Source organism: Lissotriton helveticus, chromosome 9, assembly GCF_964261635.1.
Source record: "Lissotriton helveticus chromosome 9, aLisHel1.1, whole genome shotgun sequence".
NCBI classification, from domain to species: domain Eukaryota; kingdom Metazoa; phylum Chordata; class Amphibia; order Caudata; family Salamandridae; genus Lissotriton; species Lissotriton helveticus.
Genome location: NC_136070.1, coordinates 662,226,458 through 662,243,007, shown reverse-complemented (window position 1 = coordinate 662,243,007; position 16,550 = coordinate 662,226,458). Strand labels below are relative to the sequence as shown.

The 16,550-nt window shown below is 45.6% G+C and overlaps 2 protein-coding genes across 3 annotated transcripts in view; one reads left to right on the top strand and one right to left on the bottom strand.

Annotated features, from left to right (window-relative positions):
* PACS1 (phosphofurin acidic cluster sorting protein 1) overlaps positions 1-16,550 on the top strand; it is a 1,445,983-nt gene that overhangs the window by 1,193,950 nt on the left and 235,483 nt on the right. The window lies entirely within an intron of this gene.
* Positions 1,214-16,550, bottom strand: part of LOC144782567 (uncharacterized) — a 36,668-nt gene continuing 21,331 nt past the window's right edge. Inside the window, exon 3 of the mRNA XM_078661948.1 lies at positions 1,214-1,376. Within this exon, the coding sequence (XP_078518074.1) occupies positions 1,214-1,376 (163 nt within the window). The remainder of the gene's footprint in view (positions 1,377-16,550) is intronic.

The following is a 16,550-nucleotide window of genomic DNA, read 5'->3' as shown; positions in this document are numbered from 1 at the left end:
CAGGGACTCACAAGAGTGACTCAAATCCCAATTGGTTATGTACCTAAAGTACATGCTGTGAATTTAGAGAGAGAACAGCAGGCCTGATTAGCAGGCCCACAGCCATATCTAAGTCGAAAACCAGTGAAGAAAAAATCAAAAAGTGGGGTGACCATAGGAAAGCAGACCCTACTCTCCTACACTCTTTATTTGGCATCCTGCGTGGCACTTTGTCAAGACCCTCTTCTGGAGAGCCTGTTGATCGGGCTATTGCTCGTAGGCATTGCCCTGCTCTGGGTGATCCTCTTTGCCTGTCTTTTCACCCAACGCCTCAGTCCCTAGTTGTTCAGGCAGCTTTTAATTTACAGTCTTCACCCACGTTGCCATTGTTACCTCCCACCAGGGCGTCTAGGTGGCTGGACGATTGTGGTCGACGGCTTTTCGCCTCTGCCAGCACAGGCATCCGGGTGTTAAATATAGCCTGTGTTTTTGCATGTGCATCCTCAGCTCTTTGGGACTCAGTTGAGAACCTTCTTTCTTCTGTTCCAGAAGGACCTCGAGCAGAATTGCTTTGTCTCCTGCTGCATGGCAGGGGAATGGTACAATTCTCCCTTAGGTCTTCCCTTGATGCGACTGACTCTATGGGACGGGTTCTTGCTCACGCTGTGGCTTTACGCCGCCATGCTTGACTGCGCGACAGTCGCTTCTCAGATCATATTCGGGATGCCCTCAGAGATCTGTTGTTCAATGGAGTGGACCTTTTTGACTGCCACGCGGATTCGGCGGTCTCCTGTCTCTTGTCCGGGCTGCAGTGAATCTTGCCCAGCAGATCCTTGCAGGCTGTTCCTTCATGCGGTGTCCGTGGTCTCTGGCCCAGTCTGCTTGTGCCTCCATCTCTTATGTGGTGCCCGGCTTTATTGGTGCCCTTTTTGGGCAGTGGCTTTCTTGCTGTTGTGCACACCTGAACTGTTCATACTGGTCTACATAAGGTATGTGCTTATTTCATGTGGTTCCAGTGTCCACACAGTATGCATAGGTACTTTCTGGTATGCTTGAGTGCCTTCCGGTCTTCGCTCTTGTTTTTTGGCGCTTGACTACTGGTCATCGACTCTTTTACAAGTTGTGACAGGCCGTTTAAGTCCTGGTGTCTCTTGTACCTTCGTACTACTAACGCCTTCTGGCCGTAGTTTGACAGTCTGCCAATACTGCCTCTTATGTCTTGCTTGTACAGGTTTCAACAGGGTTCATTTTCGTTGGTGTACATATTGGGCTGGTGTGTGATGTCTCTGTCATACCAGTTCCCATCTCTTGAAGGCTTTGCTGCAGTCAGCGCGCTGAATTCGGTGGATCTCTCAAACCCTCGGTTCAGCTCCACTTCTTGCGAATTCGTATTTTCCCTGTTCGAGGCATATGAGCTGCAGATCTCACACTGAGCATTAGATCGCCACCTGGTGTTGGGCTCGGATGATTGCATGTTGTTGTCGTCTTGGAAGAAGTCTTTGTAGTTACGAGATGGGTGACACCTCCCTTGGACGATAGTGCGCATGGGCATTTACTCCATCCTTAGATTATTTTTTTCCGCCACAGGATTCAGATATAATTTTTCCGCTCCGGTTCAAAATCTACTTTTCCAGTAATTTGACGCATAAAAACGTTACCAAACAACTTCTATATCAATAACTATCGACTCGACATCATCCAATCGATTACGGTCGTCGATGCCGGCCGCTGGGCCTCTCCACTCCGTGAGGCCTACAGCTCATGGAAAGGACGCCGTTCAAGAGATGCCCGAGTGTGGAGCAAAATTTCCACAAAGCGACCATCACGAGGTGTGTAATCTGTGCTTATCTCCAGAACATGACGAGTCGAGCTGTACAGCTTGTGCATCCTTTCGATCCAAGAAGACCTTACAAGATCGGAGGGCCCGTCGACACGATATGCCGAGATCGGCTCCGGAACCGGTGGATATCTTCGACGAAGGTCTATGCGTCCCAGAGGAAGATTCTGATGATCTTCAAATCGTATATGAGGCAGACGACTCAGATGACTCCATACCTTCGGGTCAACGCTTGAGTACTACTGCCCCACCCCAGCACCTACACCTAAATCGAAGGCAAAGGTCAAAACTCCACCTTCGGGGCCCAGTCGCGACCGAAACACTGCTTCGAAAGCCCCGCCATCGAGCCCGGCTCCGAAGAAAATATTAAAGCCTTCCGGTAGCTTGGGACCGAGCAAACCGCACGTGCCGATACCACCAGCTCCGTCAGCACCGAAACCGAAAGAAGTCCCGGTTCCGAAACACACTCTGAAACCGTCGACTCCTAAAGACATGACGGCTCTGAAAATAATAAAGCCTGTTTTCGGCGCTTCCAAGCCGACCAAAACAGCTTCCAGCCCGAAATCTTCGGTGCCGAAACCCACAAATCCTGCTTCCAATGCTTCAAAGCCCATGAAACAGGCCTCGACTCCAAAGACCAGATCTTCGGTGCCGAAAACTACGCCAAAGGACTCTATACCAGCTCCAAAGGCTAAAGACAAGCTACAACCATGCCAGGAACCGAAAAAATCAGCGCCGAAAGCGGTTCCTCAAGAAGAGGAGCTTTTTCAGCCTGATTCTTTGCAAAAAAGGATCTACATTGATCCACAAACGGAACATGTCTCTACTATAACACACAGGCAGAGGAAATTAGATACAGCACCTACACCTCCAGTGCCTGTCAAGAAGAAGGATTCTGCCACATCACCTATGAACCCTTCTTCTCCTGTACCCTATCCTTCACCTCCTCTTCCTTCAAACCTTTCACCACAAAATTCTCCTCCTCATTCTCCTCCTCATTCTTCACCTCCACATACACCACCTCAGAATGATGATGAGTATACCATAGGGGAGGGGGGAGACCCAGATGAGTCTTTTCTCTACCCAAGTGATACACCAGACTGGGAGTACCCAAATCCACAGGATGTACCAGATATCCCAGATCCACATCCATACCTGTCCAAACCATCTCCTCCAGAAGACAATATAGGTTTTTGACATTTACTCAATAGGGCTGCCATCTATCATAATGTCACAATGCACTCAGATGAGGCAGAAGAAGATTTTTTGCTAGACACTTCAACATTCCCAAAAGTCAGTTCAAATACTACCTATGATTAAAGGGGTCATCAAGCATGCCCCAGAAGTGTTTAAAGATCCTGTACGAGCTAGGATCATAAATCCAAGAATAGAGAAGAAGTACAGGCCTGCTCCTGGGGATCCTGCCTACATTAAGGGACAGCTACCCTAAGACTCCCTAGTCGTTTCAAATGCTAGAAAATGAGCAAACTCACAGACATCAGGATAAGCACCACCTCCTGATAAGGAGTCAAAGATAATAGACTCTTCAGGCAAGAGAATAGCTGCCCAAGCAAGTAATACATGGTGCATAGCTAACCCACAAGCCCTCCTAGCAAGATACGACATGGCTCACTATGATCAGTTAGAAACACTTTTACAACATCTACCTGACCAATATAAAGCACAGGCAATGACCTTATTCAGGAAGGGAAGCTAATCTCAAATGCCTCCATCAAGTGCGCACTAGATGTAGCAGACACAGCATCTAGAGCAATAAACACGAGTGTCCTACTTAGACGACATGCATGGCTACTCATTTCAGGATTTGAGCACGAAGTGCAAACATCTATCTTAAATCTGCCATTCAACCAACAACAATTGTTTAGTCCAGAGGTAGACACAGCACTTGAGAAAATGAAGAAAGACACTGATACAGCCAAATCTATGGGAGTTCTGCAGTCCACCCAAGCAAGAGGCTCCTTTCATCGCTCCTTTTACAGAGGAGGCTCCAAACAAGCTGGAGCAGATAATTCAGCTTCCTTTAAAACCAACACACAAACATCCTCCAATAGAGGATATTTTAGAGGAGGCTATATGGGCAACAGCAACAAGGGAAGAGGTCAAGGAAATAACAATAATCGAACCTCCCCTAACACAAAACAGTGACTTCCTTTTTCTTCCCCAACAGCATTCCACTCCTGTAGGGGGCAGACTAACACAGTTCCTACCTGTCTGGAATTCCATCACAACAGACAAGTGGGTAAGACAAATTATCCAGTATGGCTACTGCCTAGAACTTACAGCTACCCCTCCACATATACCACCCAGACAGTGTCCAATGTCTACAGAACTTCTAACGCTGCTCAAACAAGAGGTTCTCTCATTGCTTCTAAAAAAAGCAATAGAAATAGCTCCATTACAACATCAAGGAACAGGGGTTTACTCGCTGTATTTCCTAATACCCAAGAAAGACGGGACACTAAGACCAATTCTCAACCTCAGGCCCCTCAATCTATATATATACTCAGATCATTTTCATATGATTACTTCACCTTGTTGCAACCATGGGAGCACTTGTAATTTCCTTTCTACACTATATTTCAAGGACGCCTACTTCCACATTCCCATACATCCTTCTCACAGGGAGTATCAAAGGTTTGTGCTAGAAGGACAACACTATCAGCTCAAAGTCCTTCTATTCAGAGTCACAACTGCACCAAGAGTGTTTACAAAGTGCCTAGCAGTAATAGCAGCACACCTCAGAAGACAACACATCCATGTCTTCCCATAGCTAGACGATTGGCTTATAAAAGCCAAGTCGTTCAATCAGTGTGCCCAACACACATTACAAACGATTCAAACATCGCACAACTTGGGATTCACAATCAACTACACCAAGTCACATCTTCAGCCCTCTCATGTACATCAATTCCTAGGGGCTACAATAAACACACAACAGCTCTAGCTTATCCCAGTCCAGCCAGGATACAGAGCATCCAAGCCTTGGTCACAAAGTTTCAAACACAACACTCTCTCCCAGCCAGAGTGTTCATGCAACTAATAGGCATGATGGCATCATGCATTTTTATTGTTACATATGCACGACTGGAAATGCGCCCATTGCAGGAATGTCTAGCACATCAGTGGAACCAGGCTCAAGGACAACTTACAGACCTGGTGATGGTAGACAGCCACACACATCGCTCTCTGCAGTGGTGGAACACCAAAAACTTGTCCAGAGGGCGGCAGTTCCTCGAGCCTGTTCCACAAATAGTACTTACAACAGATGCATCCCTAACGCCTGGGGATATTCTGAGTTAAGGAATCTGCGGCTAGACTATGTCTCTACCAGAAACATCATTACTGAAGGTAAGTAACTCGCCCTTCTTGTCGATAGCCCCCATGACTCCCGTAATGTACTTTAGTCATGATAATTGGGACTTATCTGTGAAGAGAGTTTTACCCACATTTGTTGGATACTTCCTCTTGTCCATACTCGGGAAATTTCTCCTACACCCTACAACTCAAGGGAATTGGACCACTCAACAAAAAATGCTCAACATCAATCACCTAGAGCTGCTAGCAATATTCCTAGCACTCAAGTCCTCAAGTACATGTATAAAACAAGACTGTCTTAATCCGGACGGACAACAAAACAGCATGTACTATATTCAAAAACAGGGGGGGGGACACACTCTCTGCAACTGTCCCAGCTCACACAGATCATTTGTAGATTAGCCATTCCACAAAAGATATATCTGCTAGCAGAACAACTTCCAGGTGTTCACAATCAGATAGCAGATTTGTTAAGTCGGCAGACACAACAGATTCACGAATGGGAACTACATCAGGAAGTTCTTCTACCATTTTTTCACAAGTGGGGTCATCCAGATATAGATCTGTTCGACACACATGAAAACACAAAATACCCAACCTTTGCCGCCAGGTTTCCTCACCCGTTGTCCAAGGGCAATGTGATATGGATGACTGGTCAGGCATATTTGCGTACGCTTTTCCGCCACTCCCACTAGTGTTACGCTAGCTAAGACAACAGCCTCTCAAGATAATTCTAGTAGCTCCCACATGGGCAAGACAACCGTGGTTCACAACTCTGCTAGCACTCTCAATAGTTCCACACCAAAAACTGTGTCTAACACCATCCATGCTAACACAGAACCATGGAGACATCAGACATCCAGATCCGAATCTAGCGATCTGGCTCCTGAAGTCTTAGAGTTTGGTTACCTTAACCTACCACCGGACTGTATGAATATCATTAAGGAGGCCAGAAGACCTACTACTAGAGCCTGCTATGCAGCAAAATGGAAAAGATTTGCTATTTACTGCAATAATAATCAAACTGATCCACTGGATGCTTCTATCCAAAATATTATTTTCTACCCTCTACACTTACAAAGATGTAGTCTAGCATATTCATCTATAAGGCTTCATCTTGCAACCATTGCTGCATACCTACAAAATAGACAACATCTGTCATTTTTTAGGGTACCTGCGATTAAAGCATTTATGGAAGGATTGAAAAGAATCATTCCTCATAGGTTACCACCCTCTCCAGTGTGGAACCTAAACATTGTTCTTACTAGGCTCATGGGACCCCCTATTGAACCTTTACACAAATGCAAACTGCAATTCCTCACATGGAAAACAGCTTTCCTTATTGCTATTACCTCTCTCAGGAGGGTAAGTGAAATTCAAGCTTTCACTATACAAGAACCATTTTTACAACTACACCGTAACAACGTGGTTCTAAGAACAAATCCCAAATTCCTTCCTAAAGTCATTACTCCTTTTCATCTAAACCAATCATTAGAGTTGCCAGTGTTTTTTCAAAACCCAGACTCTGTAGCAGAAAGAGCTCCACACATCCTAGATGTAAAAAGAGCCCTTCTATATAACATTGATAGGACTAAAACATTTCAAAAAACAAAACAATTGTTTGTAGCTTTCTCACCACCACATAAAGGCAACCCCATCTCTAAAGCTGGAATTGCTAGGTGGATTGTAAAATGCATACAAATATGCTATCAAAAAGCAAAACATACATTAACAATTCCTTCTAGAGCACACTCCACATGCAAACTAGGAGCCTCTATGGTCTTCTTAGGGAACATTCCTCTAGAAGACCTATGTAAAGCAGCAACACGGTCTACAATACATACCTTCACTAAACATTATTGTGTTGATGTGCAAGCAAAGCAGCAAGCTGCAGTAGGCCAAGCTGTCCTCAAAACTCTCTTTCAAAGTACTACAACAGATACAGGCGACCACCGCTAGGGGAAACACTGCTGTATAGTCAATGCTCAGTGTCAGATCTGCAGCTCATATGCCTCGAACGGTAAATGCTACTTAAAAGTATGCATCTGTTCTTGGCATGTAGAGCTGCAGATTCTCACACGCCCACCCGCCTCCCCGGGACCTGTATCTGTATCTATTCCAGTTCTATCTTAATTAGATATATACACATTGACATCCCTTTTTAGGTCTCGACCTGCCAATGCGCTTGCGCATTGCAGCTGTCGAGACATATAGAGGTGCAACAGGAAAGTTTACCAAGCGGGCTTTGGCAGGCGGATTAGGCACAGTGAATGTGCTCCGTGCGTGCGCTTGCCATTTGCTCCCCGAGCCTCGGCATCACACTTCAAAGGAATCCCTTCCGCTCCCCCGCCCCTGCTAGGTGTCCTTATCTCCTCAGACACTCACTTAGCGTCTAGGCGTGTCTCCCCAGCTCCTCACAGTGCCATATGTCCTCAGCGCCTCACACTGTCTTTTAATATGTCTCGTGCGCCTCACGCTATCCGTGCGCCCCCCCAGCTCCTTACACCCGGCTCCTCATGTCCATGCGGCCCCACAGTGCCTACCCGTGTGACTCCGGTTCCTCATAGTGTGTCCGCGCGACCGATGGCCTCCATTATTGTACTTCTCTCCTTGTGCACTGTGTTGCTCTTGGTCGTGTGCTTCTCTCAACACCTTTCCATGTTGCTTTTGTGTATACCACCTCATCTTTCTTGCCAGTGTGCGTGCTTCTCCTCGCCTGCTCCACGCTGCTCTTTCGCACGTTGCCTCTTACACACACACACACACACACACACACACACACACACACACACACACACACACACACACACACACACACACACACACACACACACACACACACACACACACACACACACACACACACACACACACACACACACACACACACACACACACACACACACACACACACACACACACACACACACACACACACACACACACACACACACACACACACACACACACACACACACACACACACACACACACACACACACACACACACACACACACACACACACACACACACACACACACACACACACACACACACACACACACACACACACACACACCCCACACCCCACACCCCACACCCCACACCCCACACCCCACACCCCACCCACCATTTTGAAGAAGTGCACATGTGAGGTGCTGGCGGCCACGTTATAGTTTTTTTTATTTTAATTTTTTTAATCTTTATCTATGAGCATGTATAAACCACTGGCAACATTGTTTGTTTCATTACCCTTACATGGTTGTGTGATGTACAGTGTGGTCTGGTTTGCCTAGCCAACAGCTGCTCATGGCTTGTTTTTGAGGTTTTGCATACTTGAATATTGACAACAGATAAGGTTCTCTAAACTCATTTCCATGCCTGCTGTGCACTGCTGGCTACTCAGCCAGAGTTCTATTTGTGTTCAGTCCATATCCTGTACGCCTATTGCCGTGTTAGCCTCCTATTGAAGTAAGGGTTCAGTGTGAAAACAAAATGACAAAAAATCTATTTTCCAGAGTGTCCATCAAAGTAGCAGCTTTCAAGTACATACATAGTCATCAAGAAAATGGATACGTGTACTTAATTTGTTAAACCAGTCAAACCCAACTCTGTTAATACTAAGATTAGGTGGACGTTGATCATTTTGTAGAAAGGTAGTTAATTAAGAAACATATTTTGTTAAACCGTTTTATAATTTCCGTTTTTGAAAAGATAATTTTTTCAGTATGTTTTCATGTTCTACTCAGTGGATTCCACACTCCTGTCCTAATATCAGGCGTCTGTTCACCACAAATAATGAGGTCTCCTCGGCTATATTCATGAACACTCATCCAGCTTTTGTATGTCTTGTCTACCAGGCAGTGCTAGTTGTCTGGGGATGAAGACCTCTCTGTCTTACACACACACTCTCTTACACACTCACTCTCTTACACACTCTCTCTCTTACACACTCTCTCTTACACACTCTCATTCTCTAACTCCCTGTTCTCTTCTCTTCTCCTGTGCCGATCTGCTGTTCTCTTCCACCTGTCTCCTTCTTTAACTCCCTGTTCTCTTCTCCTGTGCCGATCTGCTGCTCTCTTCCACCCCGTCTCCTTCTTTAACTCCCTGTTCTCTGCTCCTGTGCTGATCTGCTGTTCTCTTCCACCCACCTCCTTCTTTAACTCCCTGTTCTCTTATAATATGCTGATCTGCTGCTCTCTTCCACATACATCCTTCTGTAACCGCACACACACATACATACAACCACGCACACACACATACAACACACATACAACCACACACACACACACAACCACACACATCTATCGCCCTCACTCTATCTATCTATCGCCCTCCCTCTATCTATCGCCCTCACTCTATCTATCGCCCTCACTCTATCTATCGCCCTCACTCTATCTATCTTTCCCCCTCCCTCTAGCTATCTATCGCACAACAACAGCATCACTCAGGAGCACCACAGCATCACTCAGGGGCACCACAACATCACTATGCGCTACCACCGCATCACTGAATGCCACAGCATCACTTGTCGCCACCACAACATCACTCAGCACCACCACAGCATCAATCTGTGCAACCCTTCAACAACAAATGGTTCAAATATGTTCTCTCAACGTTTCAAGCTTTATTACAAATGTCACAAAAAGATGTTAATATTTCCCTTCTGTTCTTGGATTTTCGTCACAATAAAATACACTGAACATAATCTTCACACAAGTTATTTACAAAAGTTTAAGCTATTGCCATTATAAATTACAATAACTTTAAGTATTAATTATTAAAAAAAATTAAAAGCCATTGTTATTTGTAATATCAATACATCTAAGTCACGTAAATACAACACATATTGCATTACAAATGCTACAGGTGTCACATTTGCGAACGTTAAAACTATTGGCATTGTAAATGACAAAGCTATTAATTTCACTATTTTCAAAACCAACACATAAATACAAAATGTGTCATTTACAATACCAATAGCTCAAACTTTCCTAATGCGAGACCTATTGCATTGCAAATGCTTGTTTCTATTTCTACTAACTCCATCATTCCCCATCATGGCGAAAAACAATCTAAGGATGGAGTCGATGCCCATGCGCACTATCGTCCAAGGGAGGAGTCCCCCATCTCGTGGCTACAAAGACTTCTTCCAAGACGGCAACAACATGCAATCATCCGAGCCCAACACCAGGTGACGATCTATTGCTCAGTGTGATAATCTGCAGCTCTACATGCCAAGAACAGATGCATACTGGTAAGTAGCATACCTTTTAATCCAGCATGTCTAGAGAATGGATTCTTCTACATGCTGACGTTTGCTGGGTGAGGGTCAGCCTGTTGCCACTGCTGCTCCACCTGCATTGCAGGTGCAGTTTTCAAAGTGCTTTTTTCCATGGTTCATCTCCTTTTTACCATGTTGTGGACTCTCACTTTGCCACAGGCATTCTGGCTCTGTGTTTTTTCTTTTGCAAACCCCGTATACACAAAGGGGTCTTTTTGCGCTGTTCTTGACAGCTTCTGGTGCCTTTGCCTCCCATTGTTTTCCGCTCTCTTTAGAGCTTCATGGTCTATTGGTTAACTGTTCTAACATTACTGTCCTTGCTATGGTTCGTCCCCTGGTTGTCAGTGCTGTTTTAGTCACCTTCTGGACGACTAAGTTCTCTCAGAAACTTGGTGGGGGTTCCATCGCATACCCGCCTCCTCCATGGGTATGGCTTTGGTAGCTATTCTAAGTTAAGGAATCTGCAGCTAGATATCTCTATCAGATGGAAGAGTTACTTACCTTCGGTAACTGTGTATCTTGTAGAGACATAGTCTGGCTGCAGATTCCTTAACGCCCGTCCGTCCTCCCGGTTATATGAGGACCTTTTCAGGTTGGGGCTTTCTGTACTCGCCTCCCTTAGGGTGGCTTGCCCTTTTGCGGGGTGACAATCTCTCTTATCTCTAACACAGACTACCTCGTTCTGTTTCTCTGTTCCATTACACCCATTCTCAAGATTAGGTGGTATGTTAATAGATCATGTGTTCTTTCCAGTCATTGGCCTGTATTGTATGGTGTGACATCTATTCACGTTTTTCCCACCGTCCCGCTCTCCCCCTTCTCCATCGCCTTGTGTTTTTTTGCCACCCATGCTGCCTTTTGCTTCAGCTCTATTGGCTCTGTACATTTAAGGGTCTTTTATTGGGTTTGCGATGTCTCTTTCTGGTGACATCTTGTGGTGAGCTATCCTTAAATCTTGTGTTCCAGACTTGTTCTCCTTCACGGTTTTACTTTCTGGATGCAGACTTTCTGTCCTCTGCCAGGCTGTTTTTCCACATCCTTGTCTCCCTTAAAGTTGACTTAGCCTTCGCTCTTGCGGGATTGCTTTTCAGAGCGCCGTTCTGTCTCACCTGTCAATTTCTTTCACATTTTTCACCATTTTTGTACACTGTTCCCATATTCGCACAGTTTTTTGGTGGTGGCTTCACGTACTGACGCGGAAAAGTTTCTCCGACAAAAACTGATGTCAGTGCGCCAGGAGGGGCATATATGGCCACGATGACGTCATATCCGTGGATGACGTCAGGCCGGAGCCGCCTCCCGGCGCTCAGTGGTGCTGCTGCGGCAAGTTTTTTGGATCCAGTCTGACGACTGGGGATATTCTTAAGAGTTAAGGAATCTGCAGCTAGACTATGTCTCTACCAGATACATCATTACTGAAGGTAAGTAACTCGTCCTTCTTGTCGATAGCCCTCATGACTCCCGTAATGTCATGATAATTGGGACTTATCTGGGAAGTGAGTTTTACCCACAGTTGCTGGATGCTTCCTTTTGTCCATACTTGGGAAATTTCCAGCAAGGGTAAGGTTATTCAAATAGTAATCCAAAATGAAAGTACCAGAGTTTATCGAAATAGTAAGGCAAGGGGGTGCTACACTGCTATTTCAAGAGTGATTACCAAACTGTTGCCCCACGCCACCCCACCTACAATATACTATCGTAGGTATTGCTACCCCTCCTGATCAAATATATGTCCAGTAAATAACCAATAGTAACCGTGATGAATCCCCCCCCCCCACAGGCGAGTCGAAATGTTGTATGCACAATTAAAGTCTTTTAAACTACTTCAACGTCTCTTAGCTTCTCTTTTCATGAGTTGCAACCATGGGGCTGTAAATTATAATCCCACAATAGAAACCTCCCACACTTGGTTCCAAAACATGATGAGTCAATGGAAATTCACAACCAAAAAGTTGAAATAAAACTAATAAAAGTACCTTACTTCTGGGTGCCCCAGTTTCACTGTTACTGGAGTACTCAGTCCGGTCCTCCTCCAGGCTTTAAACGGCACAATAAACAGCTCCCAACGCACTGATGGATTGTTGTTGTAATCTTCCCCTTCTGCCCACCCGGATTTAGAGAAATAGGTTTGGCAGATCTATACAGGAATCTTAGTTTTTCAAGATCAAGGAGGGTGACCCGCCCGCCTCCTTCTCTTGCCGACAGACGCTGGATGGACCTACCCTTTGCCTGAGCTTGGCACGGGACCGCGGTCCTCCGGGCGCAGAGCTGTCGACCGTGGGGATTCTGGGAGATAGAGTCCTTCCCTGGCCCAGTCCCAATCTAGAAATGCGGCAAAGGAGCTGATCTGCTGGGCGTCTCTTGTTCAGTAATCCATTCCTCTTCCTCTGGTTGTTTTACCATATATGTTATGTCTTCTACAATATCCCTTGTAGAATATTTTGTTAGTTGTTTGTAGTTTCTGCAGCCACTTAAGAGTTTCAGGCATTCCTGTCTGTACATCTCCTTTGAGAGTATTACTACAGTACCCCCTTTATCCGCTTTATTATTATTTTAGTCTCATTTGCAAGGTCAGTCATTGCTTTTCTTTCCAAGTCAGAGGTGTTATAGAAATGCTAAATCCTCCCTCTTATTTAGTGAGTCAATTTCTCTGGTGACCACCTTCTTGAAGGCTTGTAACAAGGTGAGTGGGAAGCTAGAGGAGGGCCTGCGCAGAGGCTGAGCAGAGTGATTTTCCAGTGGCGAAGTGATGGGGCCTGGCTTGGGTGGGGCCGAACTCTTCATCAGTGTGATGAGGACGAATATAGCTGTGTCGAAGAGAGACGGTTTCTCACTGAGTTGCTAATGCGCTAACCAAAACACAGGAGTAGCAGACTGTGACCCAAGACATTGGAATGCCCCGGGGGACTCATGAAGGACCCCGGCCAAAGGAAAATGCATGGACAGCTCCGTACAAGGTGTCCGCAAGTAGAACGGGCTGCTGTTAAATCGCCGTGTGGCAAGGGCCCTTATCGCATAAGGATTTAATAAACCACAGTATGGATTGAAGCAGTGGTGGCTTCTCCACTAAGGTGGAGTAGTGTCGCCCAACTGCTTTTCGCAGTGAAAACAAAGGAAAAATAAAATGATACTTCAACTTTATTATTATTTTATTTGTTCCTGCTGTGGCGTCTTGGCGGGTGGATCTGCTCTGCTCTCAGAGCGGGGGAAGTGGTGGACACTACGTAAGTGTGCATGAATGTTTGACCGGTCCTTTCAGGCCCGCCAAACATTCATACACATTTTGCATGTTCTCCACCCTGGCTGCATTACATCCTTGGGCAGAGAACATGCCTAGGCTCCCCTTCCCTGGCCTAGCACTGAACTGCTGCTCTCAGACCAATCACAACTTTCAGTGTTGTGATGGCTATGGGGAGCCTGGGAGCCCGGCTGCTTCCTGCTTCATGTTTGCAGAGAAGAAGCCAGGAAGAGGACAGAGCAGATGGAGGGGAGGTGAAGGCCGGCAGGTAAGTTATGTTATTTATTTTTTTAACTCCCCTTCCCCTCTCCCCACCTCACTGCTGCGTCCTGGGAGCAGTGCCACTGGGTTGAAGATAAAAGATGGCGATACATGGTGGTTCTTGAGTGTTCAGCGATCCGTTCCCATGAGATGCATGGTTCACTGCCGGTGGCTCTCCCTGGTGCTGAAGGAGACAGAATTGGGGGTGGAGGGCAGTGGATGCCAAAAGCCACAAAACGAGATGACTGTTACTCATTTGATTCTTGTGACGGTCTTGCACATAGTGCAGTAAGGCTGAGTGGCCTCCTGCCACACAGTTATTGACACAGTCTTCAAGGTGAGCAGTGACAGTTGTGTGTAAGCCACAGGCATATCGGTGGAGTTGGTCAGTCATCTTCAGCATTCACTCTTAGTGCATTTGACACACAATGCACAGCACAAGGGAGAAAATTGATAAGCAGCAAAGATATTCGCAAAGACTTAGCTTACATCCTCTATCCGACACACCTAGATGAAATCCTATCGGATGGCAATAGTACAGTAGAGAGCCCCAGTGAATATACAGAGTGACCCTAATGACAAAGAGAAGCCCCAGATTGTTCATGGCGAACAAGAGTGAATGTCTTTAAATGAATCAATTAATATCAAAGACACACATCTGCAAAACATGGCGAACAATAGGGGACAGCGCGAAACAAATTCCAAAACTTGATATAAAGGAACTGATATAAAGGAACTGAACAAAGATACAGATGATGCCTTACCAGCAACCTTTATGAATCACTCCTTCCAGGGCATAAAACCAGAAGTAGGCTCAACAAGAGATGACTCAAAGCAGAGGTTGAATGAGATGGGGGAGTGGGGTCTAGATACCAAATTCCTGACAAAGGTTTCAGATGTAGCTAGTGCCAACCCTTCCTAATAATATTCGCATGGAAATACAGACAATGGACAACAAAATCACTCAAATAGGCATGTGGTATGTTGGGCATTGTAATGGACAAAGACATCCAGTAGTTCAACCAACAGGAAAACCTAACCTGCCACCGGTAAAAGGCCGTGAATGGCTCACAGAGGTAGTTGGTGTAGCCTCAATGCCACACTAGGAAAGGTGACTGAATACCTTGAGAAAATTATATAGAAAGGTGTAATCCCGATGTTATTATGAGCCTAATTTTAGCACACCATTGTACATATTCTAGGATATATCCCCTTTTTGACGTATACCTAACCTACCTCATATCCGTGTGATACGTTTACTATATAGCTCTATACATACCTAACTCATTACCCTATCTGGTAATGTTATGCGAGTTGTATCTCAAACCTACCTCATGTATATGTAACTGTGAAGCGCTCTGATACCCAAGGGTCACGTTCGAGCTATATAAAACTCTCTAAATAAAAAAAAATAAAAAAATTAAGTAAAGCCAGCGCAGTAGAGCCACAGGAAATACCTCAGATAGCAAGTGATGGAATCTTGACATCAAAAGATGAATATGAGAGATGGAGAGAGAAGTCTGAGAGATGGGGCAGATGGATCCCAACGACCGGCGAGACATGGGTTTTTTCTCTACCCGTAGGTAGTTTTTTCGGTTATCTCTGCTGAGGAGATCCTCATTCTAGTGATTAGGGTCTATAGTTTCTTTCTCATGTGAAATTGATAACCTGTGTTACCTGCTGGTAGAAGCATTTGCAGTAGGCTTATTGCCTTTTCTTTCACTAAGAGTGGGAGTCTGTTGGTGCAGGACCTGACCTGTTATTTCATTGGAACTTCAGTTTCTTGGATCACAGTGATTGCTTGCCTTATTTCAGCAATCTGTATCTTAGATGTGATGGTACACAGCTTTTAGTTCCCTCCTTTTGGAGCGTGTAGGAAAATAGGATCTGCTTCTATGGTTACCCCCACTTTTTGCTGGTTTCATTATGTTTTTTTGACAGGAATCCGGCTAATCAGGACCCCAGTCTCTGCGCTTCTTCCCTAAATTGGACTTGGTGAGTACTTAGGTACACCCCAGATTGGCTACTGATGTACCCTTACAATTCCCTTAGTATTGTACTAAGGTACCCAGGGCATAGGTACACCATGGGCTGAAGCATGTATTACGCCACCCATGGGAGACCACTTACATTGTGACTACAGGCCTGCCATTGGAGCCTGTGCATGCTGGTGTTAACACCACATACAACAGATATAAGTTTCCTTATATCTGAGGTTACTGCACTTAAAACCTATATGTCAACCCAAGGCAGGCCTTTCAATCCTGAAGGCAGGGTGCTCAGTTATAAGTGTGAGGGTGCCCCTGCATGACCCCTAGAGTCCATGGAGTCCATTCTCCCTGGTTGTAAGTGCATCAGCCATTACGATACATAGAGTGACCATGCATCTGTTGGCCCCATAGGACTGCTGTCGTACTTCCTTGGAGGTTTGCCACCTCACTTCGCACAGGCACCATTTCATGGCTTTCATGCCGATGACCCTGGGGAGTTGATCTCTCCCGACGCCGAGGTTCTCAATGCCGGTGCAATAACCAGAGTAGAGGACAGATGTAGTATTCTCCGGTGCTGTGTCAACCTTGTCCGGCGCCTTCAACTAATCCTTCGGAACCTA